General features: G+C 35.4%; 1 protein-coding gene across 2 annotated transcripts; it reads left to right on the top strand.

The window, feature by feature from the left end:
• The first annotated feature begins 8,752 nt into the window (after positions 1-8,752).
• Positions 8,753-14,747, top strand: LOC147860011 (uncharacterized). 2 transcript variants are annotated; one of them, XM_087324193.1, is made up of 5 exons: positions 8,753-9,420; positions 9,781-9,994; positions 10,403-13,073; positions 13,601-13,670; positions 13,936-14,747. In XM_087324193.1, the coding sequence occupies exons 1-5, from the start codon at positions 9,286-9,288 to the stop codon at positions 14,545-14,547; spliced, it is 3,702 nt and encodes a 1,233-aa protein (XP_087180319.1). In that variant the 5' UTR covers positions 8,753-9,285; the 3' UTR covers positions 14,548-14,747. The 2 variants fall into 2 exon arrangements, with proteins under 2 accessions (XP_087180319.1, XP_087180318.1); XM_087324192.1 differs by having other exon boundaries at positions 8,754-9,420; positions 9,778-9,994.
• The last annotated feature ends 2,905 nt before the right edge of the window (positions 14,748-17,652 follow it).

The raw sequence follows: 17,652 nt of genomic DNA, 5'->3' as shown, positions 1-17,652 counted from the left end.
GAAAGAAATGTTCAAGCTTCAAATCATGTGCCATTCTTATCACTTAGCTAAGGTTGTGGCTTTTATATTCACGAAGAGGTAGGAAAAAGTTTTTTTAAATGGGAGCTTTTTTCTATTCTAAGGGTTGAAAAGGAGATTTTATTTAACTTGAAGGTTTGTAAGGTGTTTCTAATGTTGAAGATATTGTATGCCTTCATCAATCCATCTTTTGACAATTGATGTCTTCATCTCACTCATCACATGAATTTTATTCCACAATACCATTGATGCAATATATAACTCATATATCCTGGAACATCTACATATGTGCATATTCATCATAGAACCTTTTGTCTCCAATAGAAATTGCATTGTTAAGACAAATTTGACATCAAACATGGTGTATAGATGGCATTCAATTGGAAGCATGTCAATGATATTATTGACGGGTCTTGTGAAAACCTTCTCGTAGTTGTAACTAGCTAGAAAGCCCAAAATGTGGGTGATTACCAATGATCTATATTATCAAACCTTATGCATTTCCAACATTTGATGTATATGTGACATTAACTAGAAAATGATGTTGAGACTTATCATGCATTGATACTATAGCAAGTGTGGAAATATTCGTTGAGGGTTTTCACATTGCTTGCAAACTTTGATTTGCTAGAGAGGAGGCACTTGATTGGCTCAGACCATAGTGTGTTGCATGACCACAAAATGTGCAGAGCATATCCATGTGTATTTGGGACACCTCACTTGAAGGTTTCCCATGATAATGCATTACTAGAACAAAGCGTGTAATTTTCAAACTTCAAAATGTTGATGAGGTTGTTTAAGTAGGGTTTGCTTGTATTACAAATCTATTGGACTAAGCACATGGAAGCCTATATATTATTGTTATCGGGAAGTGGAGAAAAGAATTCAACATCTTACCCAAGTAAGGTGTATTGCTAATTGACTATGGTGTCATTTGTACCTACTACCATGTATGATGTGCATTAGTATATATTGTATATATGTAATACAAACACTATATGACATCTATGCGACTTGCAATGCAAATTAAATACATACAGAAATGGTTGTTTGCTATACTCATTGGTATATTGATATATAGAAGCTTATTCAACAATCTAATGCTTGAGTAATGTTCAAGATTCATTGAAAGATAAAAGCATGGCATAGACGCAACACATGAATCCCATGTCATTAATGATGTTCGTTTCAAGAATGCGTCACACTTTGTCTTTTGTTCCTTTAGTTTATACATTAGATGCATTAAACCATTCCTTTAATTTATTTGTTTTTGACGTGGCCTCTTGAATTCTTGATGAACTTGAAATAAGTGCCGGAAAAAGGTCAACCACATTCATTTAACAATGTCCAATCCTTATGCTTATGTACATTGTAGTGTCTCCTTATTTTTCTTTGTCTTGTTAACAAGGCACCAGTCAATGAAACGACGCATTGTCTTTTACATGATATTATTTGATAATATTCTTGAAATGTCTTTATGAGTTTTTGAAGTTCTAAATAGTTATGTGCCTTCAAAAGTGAATGGCTTTAACAAAAGTCCAACAAAGCCCAAACTCGAATGATATCAAGATTTATCATATATGAAATACCCATATCTTTCCCTCTTATCCATAGTTCATATGAGTTAGTTACTTGTGTTGTAGCATGTTACCTAACACCATTGACAAACAATGAATATTAGAGCACCAAACAAAACCAATTAGAAGCATGGTAGGAAGTTGAATGTACGACAAGAAGAATAATTTGTAATATTAGCAAGATGCCTCAACATTGCGATGAATGTGTGAACTACATGTAGGAATGTGCTTTACAAGTTTTAAAAGTTTATTTTACATTCTTCTAATCACACTGCATATCAATGCTTATTTTCTTCTCACAATGTTTTGGTATGATTAAGGTCTTCTTAATGATCACAAATAGAAATTCTTATAACTTGATGAACTCTTATCTTCAATAAAGATAACCAAGGGATGTGAAGCCAAGTAGCCCCTCACTCTTCATATGTAAACTTTGGAAGATCAATTGAGCACCATGGGTGCCCAAATTCAAAAGTATAGACACGCTATTCATTTTCATTCAAGAAGAAAGAGAAGAATATAATGCACAAACCACCCTCGTTGTAAAGGTTGTTGGGTTGCGACCATTAGGTGTGAAGAAGAAGAGGGATGTAAGATCCCCTTGTTTCGCGATAACATAAAATCCATATGTTACATAACAATATATGTTAATCCTCTGTGTGGACTCTTATGACGAGATGTTTATTGTGTACATTGTGTAGCATCAACCATTACACATATATACATATCGATTGTGGGAAACCATTGCATACTATTACCTTAAGAGATAGAGGAGGCATAATAGTTTATCAAATGAGTGAAAACGTACTACATCGCAATGTGATGCTATAAATTATGAAAAAGGAAACAAAAAGCTCAAAGAGAATATAAATATTTGGGAATGGTAAAAGGAGAAAGACCTTTACACGTGCTACTCTCATTGTTATGACGTCTTGAAATGACATATGTCTTGCTTACTTATCCAACTTAATGCTCAAAGACATAATCAACAACAATAAGTTCTCTTGTTTTAATCCTATGAGTGGCATCTCTTGTTTTAATCCTATGAATGGCACCTAATGCAGTTAATCTTTGCATGGAGAATACATATTAATAGGTTTTTTCCTTTTAATCCTATCAGTGGCACCTAATGTGTTGGTTTTTGCATGGAGAATACATGTTGTTAGTATAGTTTCAAAACCAATATCCTACATACAAACACCGTTCATTGCAAAAAAAACCTCATGATAGAGATTAGAGTGGATTAACACAACAATGTAACCTTGTATATAAACGTTTTTTAGAAAGTAGAGTAAATTTTGATCACACCAACTTAATGGGCTAATATGTTAGGTGTTTCCACCGCGTCACACTTCGTTTTAATTCTAACACTTGTGATGTGAATGACTAATGTTGATGTGAGTTAAACTACAACAATCAATCATATCACATGATAATGATGGCGAAGCTGCATCAAACTGATTTATTTAAATCCAGCAACTATGTTGTCTCATGTGGAGAGAAGATTACATAAAAACTACAAGACAATTGTGTAATGGAATGGGTTGTGTAGTTTATTTCCTATATATCATGATCCATTGAATAAATTCAATGGATTACAAATGCAAATACTAATATCTTGTGAAATAGTATAACATTCATAGTAAAGATTGTTGGCATCTAGTGGAGATGATGATTGGGAGCCATTTGCATCACACTCTATGGTCCCAACATATCACAATATATGGCTTCATTGTTATCAATATCGTGGCATGGGGCCAAAGTCGAGTAATGATTAGGATGCATTATAGTCTACGGGATTGGCCATAAAGTGTTTCCAACATATCACGTGTTAACACCCATAGTTGGAGTGATGTGACCTTACCTATGGAAAAGAGACAACGTCTAGAAAGAAACATACTTGGCAATCCTATAACTATTACTTATACCATCGATGTCGGTATGACACAATGTTGCATCACAATACACATTATAGTAATTATGTAGAAGGGGCGATGGCTTTTCATAATGACTGACTAGGATGGGTGTGAATCATCAACATCACAATCTTATGTGCACATGATGACAAAGGAAAATTAATTGGTGAAGCACCAAGTATCCATAATTGCCACCATGTGTGTTCAACATAAACCTACCCATAATTGAACAATTGCCTTCCCATTACCCATGGACATGTGCCCAGTTCATTTACGTTTGATCACAAGTATTCAACACAATTAACAATGTCCATGGACCATAAGCACACTATTTCATTATTTTTTAACGTTTGTATCCCATCAACAACACTAGATATAATATAGCGCAAGACAAATGACAAAACATTTCATTGCCAATCGTTAACAATGAGAGTTTAATATGGATATTTTTTTACTATTTCACGTTGCACGCCTTGATGTTGACATTCTAAAAATAGAACATATCTGGCTATGAACTCCATGTATTGGGACCTTACAAAAACTAATGAGTAACTGTTGAACAAATATGTGATTTCATTTGCTTGATGTGTGACAACATTTTTTGTAAGAACCATCAAAGAACAACATTGGAAGTGTAAGAATAATCCAAAATCTGATTCAAAAATGCAAACATTCTTAGATTGTGTTGTAACTTACATGACATAACAAATTGAAAGCAAAATAAGTTTGAGAACCCCAAATTGAAACTTGAATAAGTGCACATTGAAGGTTACAATATGTTGTGGAGGTGGTTTTTAAAGCTTTACATCTCAACAAGTTATCACATGCAAGAAACCTCCATGTAGAAGTTTAACCACATTTCCTTCACTTTTCACTTCCAATATTTGACCGTAGATAGTGGAGTCACACTCTTTTAGATTTTGTTCCTTGGAGGGGTTTGATTATAGCCAAAGCTTAAACTTTTCCATGGCGCATTTAATAAATGTTTTACTTGTGCATAAAACAAGTTGTGTTTAATGGCCTCCTTGGCCAACATAAGTGTTTTCCTTGCAATCGTACATCGTGAAATAAAAGCAGGGGCCATTCCATTGTATGCGGCATATATACTCCATGCAAAACTCGGTTTTTTCTTCTAGGCAAAAGTTGGTGCCAAGAGAGGAGGGGTTTCATGGAAGGCACGATAGGATATGGTTATTGTAAATCTAGACACAAGCAAGTTAGTTCCCGTGGAATATAAGACTAGATTTACACTAAGGCGAGGGGGGAAATGTGAGTTTCCATCACTATCAAGTGAAAAAAATCTACCAACATCGTACATTTCGTGGTGGAAGTGTTAGATATTCGAAAAATGCACTTCTACCACAATTGATTACCCCCTAGCATTTGCATAAAGGTAAATATAAAAAGTCTACATATGGATTCCAAAAAAAGTTCAAAAAAAGTGTAATAATATTCTAATTTTATAGTATAGAAAAATGCTACCGAATAAAAGTACGACTTTATATATCGACATTCCACGTGACACAGAGAGGGAGAAGAAAATACATACGCATTCCACACATGAGAGATTTTGATAAATGATAATGTGTTATGGTCTCTTGGAGCCCAGACAATCGGCCTATGGAAAATGAAGCAACTTACATGATAGAAAATTCCTATGATGGCGCAAAAGGTTCCGAAAGCTTTGTCACTTTGGAAGGCCAAATATGACCAATGGAACCAATGTGAGACATGCAATGCATTAATGGAATGAGAGATGCAAGAACTAGAGAGAAACACATAGGAAGGACGAGAAATGTAAGAATGGAAATGCAAAATAATGGACGCCGACCAACCCCAAAGCATGTAAGAAAACGCAGCTAACCCTCATGATACAAATGGGAAACTCTCATTTTGGGAAATGTTGTTATTTCCACGAGTGGCTAATCATGATTGGGGTTTTACGATTCCACTATGACCACATCTACTTGTGAATCCAACCTAAGAATACGTTATTTGATTTGTGCATGTTCCATGTCTTTTCCTTTTGTTTGTTTCTTTTTTGGGTGAAGACATCAAACTTGGATGTCATAAGAGTGCACAAGAGCTTTCGTTGTGGCAACATGGTGAGCCAAGCAATACATGCTTATGACTCATGGCTAATAAGGGGCAAGCACTATACTCATGCAAATAGAGGCGAAGTCTACTTGTACCTACCCATGAATACATTATACGAGCTGAGGACATTTATAGCTTGCAGTTTGTCACGAGGACAAGAAATATGGAAAAACACATTTCCACACTTTTGGTTCAAGGGCAGTCGTCGGTACGTCACATGAAATCAAAATGGATATGAGCCACAATTTGCTTTGAGAGGCACGTCCCACTAAAAACCTTAACTAAATGTTGTTAAATCCTAGTCCCACGTACCGTAAAATTCGGATAGAAAAGAGAAAGTTTCGACTTTCACCTTAAACAAGAAGGGCTTTTTTATTGGTTAGATAGATGCTCTTTAAAATACTTGGAAATCCAACCTTTAAGAATTTGGGTGGCTTTGGAGAGAATAAAACCTGCTACATTGCTCATTTTCTAGCAAAAGATGAGAACATGGGTGGTAAGAGAATGTTTGGAACTAGAGCTTTTCTTTTTTAAACTAGCATAAAATACCATTCAATCTTGGCAATCATATGGGTGTAGTAGCGATTCCTGCAATCCTCAGTCGATACACAACTAAAATTATGATAACATGGCATGCTAGAGAGGCTTCTATTGAAATGCTCCGAGGCTATCAGGCAATGAACGAGACAAAAAGAAAAGGTGTTTTGCGAATGACGGGTGAAAATTGGGTGTTTTGCTTGACTTTATTCTATTGATCGACCGAAACTTGCACCTGCAAATGGATGGATCGGATCAAAGGAATGAAATGTGCACCTTCAATGGATGGATCAAAGCGAATGAATGGAATGTGCACCTTCAATGGCTGGATCGAATCGAATGAATGGAATGCACACCCTTCAATGGATGGATTGAATCAAATGAATGAATGTGCACCCTTCAATGAATGGATCGAATCAAATGAATGAATGTGCACCTTCAACGGATGGATCGAATTGAAGGAATGTCTTCTATGGATGGATGGATCAAATGAAATACACATATTTGACATGAGTTAGCCGATCAATGTGTAGTAGATGCATATAGACAAAATCCTCTCTCTCTCTCTCTCTTTCTCAAAACCCGGAATGATATGTTTAGGGGGACAAAGAATTAATTTCTATGTTGAGGAAATTATCAAACTAAAAAGACCAGGGAAAAAATTTATTCAAAAGAAGAAGAAGAAGAAGCAATCAGCAGGTAAATCCACTCTTTTTAATTGAAGTCAAATGCTATGTAAGAAAATATCAGGATTTTAAAGTTTAAAATAATAAAACAAAAAAAAAAGCAAGCAAACAAACAAATCTGCGTATCTTAAAGAAACCAAAAAAACAGTTGAGGAATCCAAATGAAATCTCTTTTGTTTTTATTTTTTTGGGATAGAAAAATCAAGAAGAGGAGTTAAGATGTGCAAGGGAGACTTAATAGAATAATAAGAGCCTGATTAGCAATTAGCAGTCGCTAATTAATGAATCCTTTTAGAAGCACATGAAGAAGGGCGTGATGATCGCGAGGGATTAATGATTAATTACTGCACTGATACTCTGTCCACCCCCCTAATCCAGGCTTAGAAAAGCAGCAGATTATGGAGAAAAATAAAATGAAGAAGCCTATGTATGATTGATTCGATAAATAATTTTAAAAAGAGAAAGAGTAAAAAGAATAAAAATAAAAAATAGTCTCATTTGTAAAATTTTATAAGTAATGAAAGGAGTTTTTTTTGGGAAAAAAATAAAAAAAATAAAGTTTTGGAAAAAAACAACTGAGTAGATTCTAAATACAATAAAGAATAATTAAAAAAGCTTTTTGTTTTTTCCCCTCTCAATAAATAAGGCAGACAAATTTTTTTTAAAAAAAAGGGCCAATTTATGGAATTAAAAAGGGAAGAAAAGAAAGGAAAAAAAGGATTTATGGAGAAGCGAGAAGGAAGAAAATGCATAAAAAGAAAGAGAAAATAGGAAGGAAAAATAACAAAAAAAGTTTTATCGAGAAAAAAGAAAAAAGAAAAAAGAAAAAGGAAAAAGGAAAAAGGAAAAAGAAAAAGAAAAAGAAAAAGAAAAAGGAAAAAAAGACAAAAGAGAAAGGAAAAGAAAATGAAGAATTGGAAAAAAAAGGGTGACTGGCTGGAGGCGGTGGCGAAGTTCCCGCCAAACCAGAGGTTTTTGAAATATGTGGAGAGGCTAGTTTCGAGAGCCACCGGGCCACCGGATGGGGACGGGCAATAGGGGGTCATCATCTTCATCTTCCAAAAGGCACTCAGACACAGAGAGAGAGAGAGAGAGAGACGCTTTTTGTTTCACTTTCTTTTTCCTTTTACTGTCATGCGGCTATGGCGACCTCTCACATGCCCCTTCTCTCTCTCTCTACTCTCTCTCTACTCTCTCTCTCTTAATCTGAAGAACCGCATCTCCCTCTCTGTCTCTCTCTGTACATCATCATCATCATCATCATCATCATCATAAACATCATCAAACCCTTCCTTTTCATCATCTTCGTCATCTTCTCCCCCCCCCCACCCCCTAATAATCTCCATTCCCAATTTAGGGTTTCCATCCTCTTATCTGTTCCCACGCCTACTCAAAAACTCCATTCCTTCCGATTAATTACCCATCCAATACCACTTGTTTCAATCCAAGTTAAGACTACACGCAACCGATAAACAAGGTAAATCTTCTATTATTATCAGAGATTCTCAATTCTTGTATCCTAGACAAAAAAAAAAAGAAGAAGAAGTTTTTTTTTTGGTTTGTCATCCCTTAATTTTTTCTGCATTAACATTGTAAACTTTCCACCGGTTTTGAGAATGATGAGAAAAACTCACTTATGTAGGTAGCAATGAGGTCTCAATAGCGTCTCTGAAGTCGTCTGAATCCAACATAGCTGTTTTCTGCAATTGAGCTTTTCTATTGCTCTATTGATTGATGAAAAAGAAAGGCTTCTAAAAAAGTTTGCTAATCAAGTTATAAATACAGGCGATTTTTTTGATAAAGCTGCCCTAATTCTCCATGAACAACAATAGATTCTCTCATTAAGATTTTACGAAACTTTTTTTTTTCTTCTTCTTCTTACTTCTCTTCTGTCGTCTGAAATATTCCCTACTTATTAGTCTGTTGGACAATTGAAGGTTTCCATGGTTCCTCGTTCCGACAGAACTTTTTTTTTCCCTTCTTCTTGTTTGAGCTTTTGGTTCAAGTTTTAATGAAGCAGTACGACACAATTGTACAGAAAACGAGCAGTTCAGAGATCTGACAGGAAACGGAAGTGGTCCAGAATGTCTTCCTTTTCTGCTTCTTCTTCTTTACCTTCCCCCCCTTTCTTCCCCTATTCTTTGAAATTGTAAAGAGATCGCCATTTCTTGCACCATATCCAATTGCTTCTCTTCCCCCGAGCTAATATCTCGTCTCTATATAATTTCATAATCTCAAGAGAGTGGAGAAATCGCCATTTGTAGATCGATCTCTAATTTCTGCTTCTTCCTTTTCAAGCCTTCATGTCTGTAGTACTATAAAATGCCGAATTCTGTTATCGTGCAGAGACATCCACTCATCTGTTCTGCATGTTGAATGATGTGAAGAAATCTCACCATTTCATCTCAAGAATGCAGGCAAAATTGCATCAAGTGCCCAGAGAGCTCAAAAGTCATGGACAAGAAAAGCTGGCCATGGAAGAAGAAATCCCCCGATAAACCATCATCGTCACAAACAGTGGAACACCAGGACTCTTTTGAAATAATCATATCGCAAATCTCACCTCCAAAAACATCTGAATTAGAACAGGTTTCTTTCTCTCCTTCGCCATTCTTTCTTTCTTTTTTCCCATTTCCCTTCCTTCCTTTTCTTCTTTGTGTCTGTCTCTCCTTTTTTATTTTCTTTCTTCTTACTTACCGCCATTGCAAGATTCTCATCGTCTAGCTCCATTAATCTGAAAGAGTTCGTTCTTCCTCCCCAGGGTTGCAGGAAAAATTTGCTTTTTCCAGCTCTTTATTCTGCCTTTCTTTTCTTCTCTATCTAAGAAGCTTTGTAAAATTCCCATCTTCTAGTTCTCTGTTATTCTGACCAAGTTCTTTCTTTCTTTCTTCCTCTCATCTTTAATCTATTTAATTCACATTCTTCTTCTTCTCAATCTTGCAACAGCAGCAGAATCCTGAAGCATCGTCTACGATTACTCAGTGTAGCTCACATGGCTCTCCTTCAACGATGAATAACTCCTCACAGGCTGATTTGAATCTTCAATCTATATCAACACCTATGATCACTTCAGAAGACACTGTGCCAGCCTCAATGGAAACATCAAATGCTAAAGATGAATTGGTAAAACAACACATGAAAATTGCAGAAGATGCAATAGCAGGTGTGTTTTTGGTCAAATATTTGTTCATACAAATAGAAAGGACCGACACAGTGGTATTAAGGCATATTTATTAAACTAAACGCATGTATTTTTTGAATAGAATTAGATCACAGACACATAGCTTCAACCTATCCAGATCATAGAGACATAGTATCATACTTATTGATGTAGTTTTAAATATGAATCAAATCACAGAGACGTAGCTTCATACTTATCCCTCTAATTTTTGGATATGAAACAGGTCATTGAGACTCAGCCTTATACTTATTGATGCATTATTTTTTAATAAAATCAGACCACACAGACATAGTTTCATATTTATTAACTGCATGCATGGATGCATCTTTGGACATGAATGAGATCATGGTCATAGCTATACGCTAAAATGTTTCTATGTGTTTTTTTCAGGATGGGAGAGAGCGGAAGCGGAAGCTGCAGAGATTAAAGAAAAGCTGGAAGCTTTAATGGAGCAGAAATTAGCTACAGAAGATAGAGTATCTCATCTCGATGGAGCTTTAAAAGAATGTATGAAGCAGCTAAGACATGTAAGAGAGGAGCAAGAAAATAAGATCCATGAAGCTGTGTTAAAAAATACTCGAGAATGGGAGAAAATTCGCACAGATTTAGAAGAAAAGCTGGATGATTCAGCAAATAAAATCTGTGAAACCATAGCAGAGAATCACGCCATGGCTAAATCTCTGCAAGAACGAGCAAAAACCATATCTGAACTCATGGAAGCCAAAACCCGTCTAGAAGGTGAGAATAGTAAATTCCAAGCTCGCATGGCATCTGTAGAGAAGGAGAATATAAGGTTCAAGTATGAGCTTCACTCCCTGAGTAAAGAGATTGAACTTAAAAATGAAGAACATGAGAACAGAAAGAGATCAAATGAGATTGCTACTAAACAAAACACGGAAAACAACAAGAAGATAGCAAAGCTTGAAGAAGAATGCCAGAGACTCAGGCTTCTGCTGAAGAAAAGAGGTCCCGTTAATACAACTTCTTCAGCTAATTCGCTGAAAACTCAAGGTGAGATGGCCATATTTGATAAGAGCAGAAGGCCATCCCCCTGTAGAAGAAACACCATATCTCTACCGCATCACTCTGTGGAAAGCGCTGGTACAGATATGACTGAAGACAGCCTAAGAGAAGAGAATAGGATTCTTTCTGATAAAGTGATGTCCCTAGAAGAAGAAGCTAAATCTTTAAGGGAATTGCTGGTAAAGAAAGACACGGAGCTTCAATCTGCAAGGCTAAGGTTTGCTAGCAAACAACTACCTGTCAATCATGCTTCAATGGAAGCTCGAATGGCTTCTGTTTCAGATGAATTCAGAACAGAGAATGATGCTTGTGCTGATCCATGGGCCTCCGCCCTTATTTCAGAACTGTCACAGTTCAAGAAAGATAGAAAAAGCTCCATTTCTGAGAAAAGCTTGCAGACATCTATTAGCTTAGAAATGATGATGGATGACTTTGCAGAGATGGAAAGACTTGCGTCTTTGTCATCTCCTCGGAGCAAACAAGTAGAGAAAACTCATAGACAAGGTAGATCTTCTTCTGATAATTTGTTAGATTGCCAAGAGAAGCAAGTAGACACAGAAGAACATGGCCTAAGAGGAAGAAATGTGGTAGTATTATCTGAGTCTATGGATGAGCTATGTAGAGAATTGAGAGAGAAGCTTGCTGATGCTGAAGCTCAACTGATTGCTTTGAAGGAGAAACAGAGTGTAAGTGATTCCACGATCAGTCAACTTGAGCAGTTGTTAGATCTGAGATTCAATGGCGCGGAAGGAGAAGGAAATGGAAAAATTCTCCTTAGCAAGTCTATGGGTGTAACCAATATTGCAATTGAATGTGAGAAAGATGAAGAACACAAACATGGAAAAGAAGTGAATAATAATCATGGAAACAAGATTAGAAAAGAAGGTAATAATTGCATAAACAAGATTGATTGTCTTTCCACCAAGAATTTCACATCAAATGAGGGAGAAAAACTAAATTCTTGGACCAATTCACAAGACATAGTGGATGAACCTCAAATAAATGCATCTATAGAGTTTGGTAATGCAGGTGCAGAGTTAGCTTCAGCTGTGAGGAAAGTTCTCGATATCGTGGAAGGTATAGGAAGAACAGACTACAGTTTTCCTTATTCTCGATGGATATCAGGAAATAACACAGAAAATGGTGATGGACGAGATTTTGATAGTCCTGGGAAGCAATGGAGAACCTCTGGTTTAGATGCTTGTGTTGAAAGTCTTATCAATCTCTGTAATAGTCTGGTTCAAGGAAAAGTGGATATAATCGATTTTATTGCAGAGGTTGCTTCAGCTCTAGATTGGCTTGTTGGTCTTATATTTGCAGATCAAGTCAAATCATCACCATCTTCTTCTTCTTCTTCAAGAAACTGCAAAAACAATAATAAATTACAAATTGATACTAGTGATTCTGAGATCACTTGTAGTGCAAGAAGTAGTCCTACTCAAATGATGGGTAATGGAAGTGATATCGAAGAAGCTAAAACCATTGAAACACTTCAAGACCATAGCTCAGTTTCTAATCTAAGCTTCCAGTTCTCTGAGTCCTCTACTCAAGAAGAAGACATATCAAAGAATTCATGTGAACTATCTACGCTGAAGTTGAGTCTAGATGCAGAAACAAGAAAGGCTAACATATATGAAAGCGAGATATTAAGGTTAAAGCTTGTGAATGAACAACTAGAACATACCCATGAACTTACCATGGAAAAACTTACAGATCTTGGTTCACAAGTACATGAAGCAAACCAAAGGGTTCAGGAACTAAGTAAAGAACTTGTAAGTTCACAAGCACATTCCATAGAATTGCAAGCTCAGCTCCAAGAAGCTATGGATAAAAAACAATCAATGGAGACCATTCTTGGAGATGTGGAATATGCCAAAAATGCACTAGAATCTGAACTGTATATGGCAAAAGAAAATGTGGAATCTCTTCAGAGGAAAGTTATAAACTTAGAGAAAGAACTAAATGAAGAGATTAGATGCCGAAAGGAAGCCAATTTGCAGTATTTAGAACTCAAGCGAGAGTATGACATTCAGAAAGGGTAATTATACTTTCTTTTGCCTTGTGCATGTTTTTGTGATGTGAAGTATTAGTTTTTCTTCTTCTTTATGGATATCAGGTTTTTTCCCTTTTATTATGGATATTAGATTTCTTCTTCTTTTGTTATGGATTAGCTGTTTCTTTGTTTTGTTACGGATTAAGTATCCTTTTCCTGTTTTTATTTGTTTTTGGTCTGAACTTTCATGAAGTACTTTGAATTTGTGATTTCATTACTTGATAATGTACCCCTCAAAGAACTGTCTATGTACTCTTTTCCTTTTCCTTAACTTTAAATATGGACTGAACTTCGATGTAATCCTGGAGGAATATATATTACATGCTAGAAATTGGTTCAGTCCTTGACAATGCATTTAGCCTGAACTGAAATGTAATAACACTAGAGTGACTAGGCTTTCTATTTTTCTTTTTCACTAGTATTTTGGCTGAACTTACATGTAACATTGTATGCATTCATGATTGAGATTTCTGATATCATTACCTGATAATGTATTAAATCTGGTGATCTAGGGAGACAAGAATGCATGGAAGAAATAATTCAGTATTGTCAGAGGACAACGAAGTTGCAAGGTTAAAGAAGGTATACCTAGAGTTTCCATTTCCTTTACTATCTTTCCATTTCCTTTTACTGGGCATTATATACTAGGGTTAAATCTATGTATAATAGAATCCACTTAACTTTTACCGATTTTTCTTTAAATAATTTAGATCTGCACCATGGTCCATAGTCATTTTATGCATAAAAATATGTTTCTTTTGCATGGATGGAAAATGTTTGGCCCTAGTAAAACTCCTTAAATAAAGCATTCAATAGGTATTGAAAATAATCATGCTTATTTATACAGGAGCAAGAGATAGCTGCTGCAGCAGAGAAATTGGCAGAATGTCAACAAACAATATTGGATTTAGGAAAGCAGCTCAAGGCATTGGGTGTTTCTAAGAATATATTGGATTTACCTTCACCTCATAATAACTCTACATATAGTTCAAGTGAACAAGATTCCGCTACAGATGAGAGGCAATGCATGGACGATGTGAGAGAACGTTATAGATCAATAGATGAGAGCAAACATAAACAAGATAATGGAGGAATGAAATCTTTAAAGGCTATTCCCTATTCAGGAGGGTATCAAGAAGAACCTAGTACACCTGTAGGTAAGAAAGGTGGGCAAAGATCATATGGAAAGCAGACACAAAACCACAAGAGCTTCAATAGCTATCCATCGCCAACTCATGGTGATTTTCAGGAGAATGGGCAAAATATTACAAATCCCAATTCTGACCCGATTTTAAGCTCTCCATTGCGGTCTCCCGCCAGGTTTCTGAGCTTAAGAAGTAAGAATAATAATGGTAACTCTCATGAGCAATCTAAGCATGTAGACAATGAGAATGCAGAGAAGCATGGTTCTTCTGGATTCAGTAGGTTCTTTGGAAGAACAAAAGGTAGCGGACATTAAATGAAAAAGAAATTTGTTTCTTACCATTTTGCTATATAATATATTTAGTCCTTTTGTGGAAGAAATCCTCAAGCAAATCTACATGAAGGCTTGAGGAAATTATGTATACCCAGTGCAAGCAAATCAGGTGGCCAAATATATGTGCCTTTTCTCTTTATAATGTATAGTTGTGTGTGGATGAAGTGATCATCTAGTTCTAATCATGATTCTTGGACTAATGATCTAGTTCTAACATACTTCAATTCCATAGATTTTGTTTTGGGGACACAAAAGCATAGAAAATCAAGCTTATATGTTTTCTTCAATGTAAGCTATAAAAGATGCATTCCATGTATACTGATTGGTATATTTCTTATGGCAAGATAAGTAATTGTTGTATATGTACACACACCTTGTGTATTGTGTTTCTTCAATGCGACATCTATACTAAATTAATCATCTCGTTGTGGCTGACAAAGCCTCAAGTTATATAGAGGTTTTCACATCAAGATTTTGCATTTAAAGCGCACTATATGAGATTATCTGGACATGATATTTTTAAAAATACAGGTTTTTGTTGGGTATTCCTTTTTTTTATTTTCATTTGACAACCTTTTAAGAAACCCCAAATCTGCATAACATGTGTATATACTAATTTACTCCAAACCTCCTATACATAGTATTGCTCTATATGTGGTCTTTTGAAAATCGAAGCTATCCACAAATTCTAAAAGAAAGCACATTTATTTATGCAATCTTGTCAACTTATAAGTATACAAGAAGTGGATTACATTGTGCATTCATGAGAGGAGTACATCTAAGTCAATCTTATTAAATTCTCATTTATGACTTTAGTAATGCATGTGGGCCAATCATGTGAGGATGGTCTATTTTCCATCTTTGAATATGGCTACCTCCAATGCTCAAATGTCAATGAATGTCTGATTAAACTTTAATGGAATGAACTGGCATTGTCTCTTTTGGTTGTCAGAAGAAAGCAATTTTCTATCATGTCTTTGCTAAGAGTGGGGGGAATAGACGATATACACGCTAGCAATGTAGACAAAGGCTATTGGCCGATTGCCGACAGTACAATTAAAGCCTTGTCTAGCATATGGGGTTTGAACTCAAGCTCATTACTTTGATGCATTGATATGACATGAACTACCTTTTAAGAATAAATAAATGTTTGTGGTATGGTGTTGAAAAGAGTTGGTGGAATGTTGAAAGATTTGAGTTGGGTCTATGGTTTGTGGTCCACTAGGTCATTACATAAGTAGTTAAGATGAAACAATCAAAGATGTATGGGTGAAATGAAATCTATGAATGGTGCACAAGTAACCATAGGTTTAATGCGTCATAGGTTGAGTTAAAGTGTAAAATTTAGTGAAATCCTTATTCATCTATGTATGCACATGAACTCATGTGTTTGTCCTATTGAAGAACACATTCACATCCATTGGATGCAAACCCTCAGTGACCTTGGCATTACTAAAGACTTTTAACTCTTGGCCTTATACACCATAGATTTATGATATAGAAAAGATGACTTGCATTAAAATAGAGTCGCCTCTTGAAAATTCTTGGTCCTCTTCATGAAGAATAACCTTGCTAAATTGATTAAAACACGAGACTCACATGAATAGATTTAAAAAATGTTGTAATGTGGTGAAAATTTTACAAAGATAATGTTTCCATACATGCTAAAATTTTAACATAAAGCTTTACTAAGTTGTAGTGTGGACTCTGGAGGGACATTGCTTTCGAGGATAAGTCAAACTAATTTTCAAGCCATTCAAACATTTACGTTTACATTTATATAGATGATAGTCCTATTTAGGAGAGGAATAATGCTATAAGATGCCAACCTAACATTTTGATAGGTTCAAGCTCTAGTTGAGCTCCATACTAGGTAATCATTGCATGCTTTTCTTGCAAGCTGGATGTTACAACTCTTTCTGCATACAATACCGTTGGATTTGTTTACAAGTAATATGTCATGAACATTTCTCTTGTTGCTTGTGAAAATGATGTGCCATGGCTAACTTTTCAATAAATAGAGTGTGTCTTTTTAATGATATGCACATGTTTTGCTCCAATCATCTTCATGTTTGAGAGCTTAGACATTGTCTATGAAGCATGCCTTCAAATCTATAGTCTTTCTCCTTGCCAGGTAATATACAATGGGTATCTAGATAATATAAATAGTATCCCGATTCTCGAGGACCATAGATAACATTATCATTGTTTGAGATTTTTGAAAGTTTCATTCTTTCATTTGCTAACATGGTCCTATCTATAGTACTCCTTCAATGCACTCAATATATCAAAACCAAACTATTCATAATAAGACCCTTAAAACCAAGTATAAAAACAAACGAAGACAAAAAAAGGAAAAGAATTCTATTGATAATAACATATAGGAGTACCATGGAACCAATGTTCTACGAATGTAAGAACTATTAGAGTCGTGACTAATCACAACATGTAGACACGAGAACCCTATTTTGTGCTTTGTGGAGAGAATGTGTTTTATTACGAGAAGCTCCTTAAATTGGGTTCACAATAAGGGACATCAATTCTTGTGAATAAGGTATGAATTGTTGTGTATATTTGAACCTTGTTGAGAGTGCAAATAACACTTTGCATGACATCTGTTTAAAATCCTAACACCAACTTCTTTGGTACCAAAAGTAGCATAGAAAAATGAACTATCTATTCATCCCATTTAATTGCTACAACATTTTTACGCTAAACATATCTTTTGTCAATGATTCCCTTGACCTACAAATTCAATGGGTTTTAGTTTCTACCAAGTCTTAATGATTTACATTTGAAGGGCAGCTAGTTTGTAACATTATGAAAGAAACCACTATGTTTTCAATCTAAGAAACAAATAAAGTTTTAAAAAAGTGATTAAAAGGAGAGGGATAGGTAAAGAAATGTATACTTAGTATTACGTTAACATGCTCTATTAAATGTTGACTCACTCCTCTTGGTAATCCACCTCCATGCATGGTTAGACAATATTTAACATGATTGAAACTTGTTCGTGCCTCACTAATACAAGCTATTTGTTATAAAATTAGACTTGGACTAAATGTTGACTGGTCAAACATATTCATT

The sequence above is a fragment of the Azolla caroliniana genome, unplaced genomic scaffold, assembly GCF_043228905.1.
Source record: "Azolla caroliniana isolate FFs.n. ecotype wild unplaced genomic scaffold, voAzoCaro1.0.p SCAF_9, whole genome shotgun sequence".
Lineage (NCBI taxonomy): Eukaryota > Viridiplantae > Streptophyta > Polypodiopsida > Salviniales > Salviniaceae > Azolla > Azolla caroliniana.
Note: the sequence above shows the minus strand (reverse complement) of the source record. Positions and strands in the feature narration are given on the sequence as shown.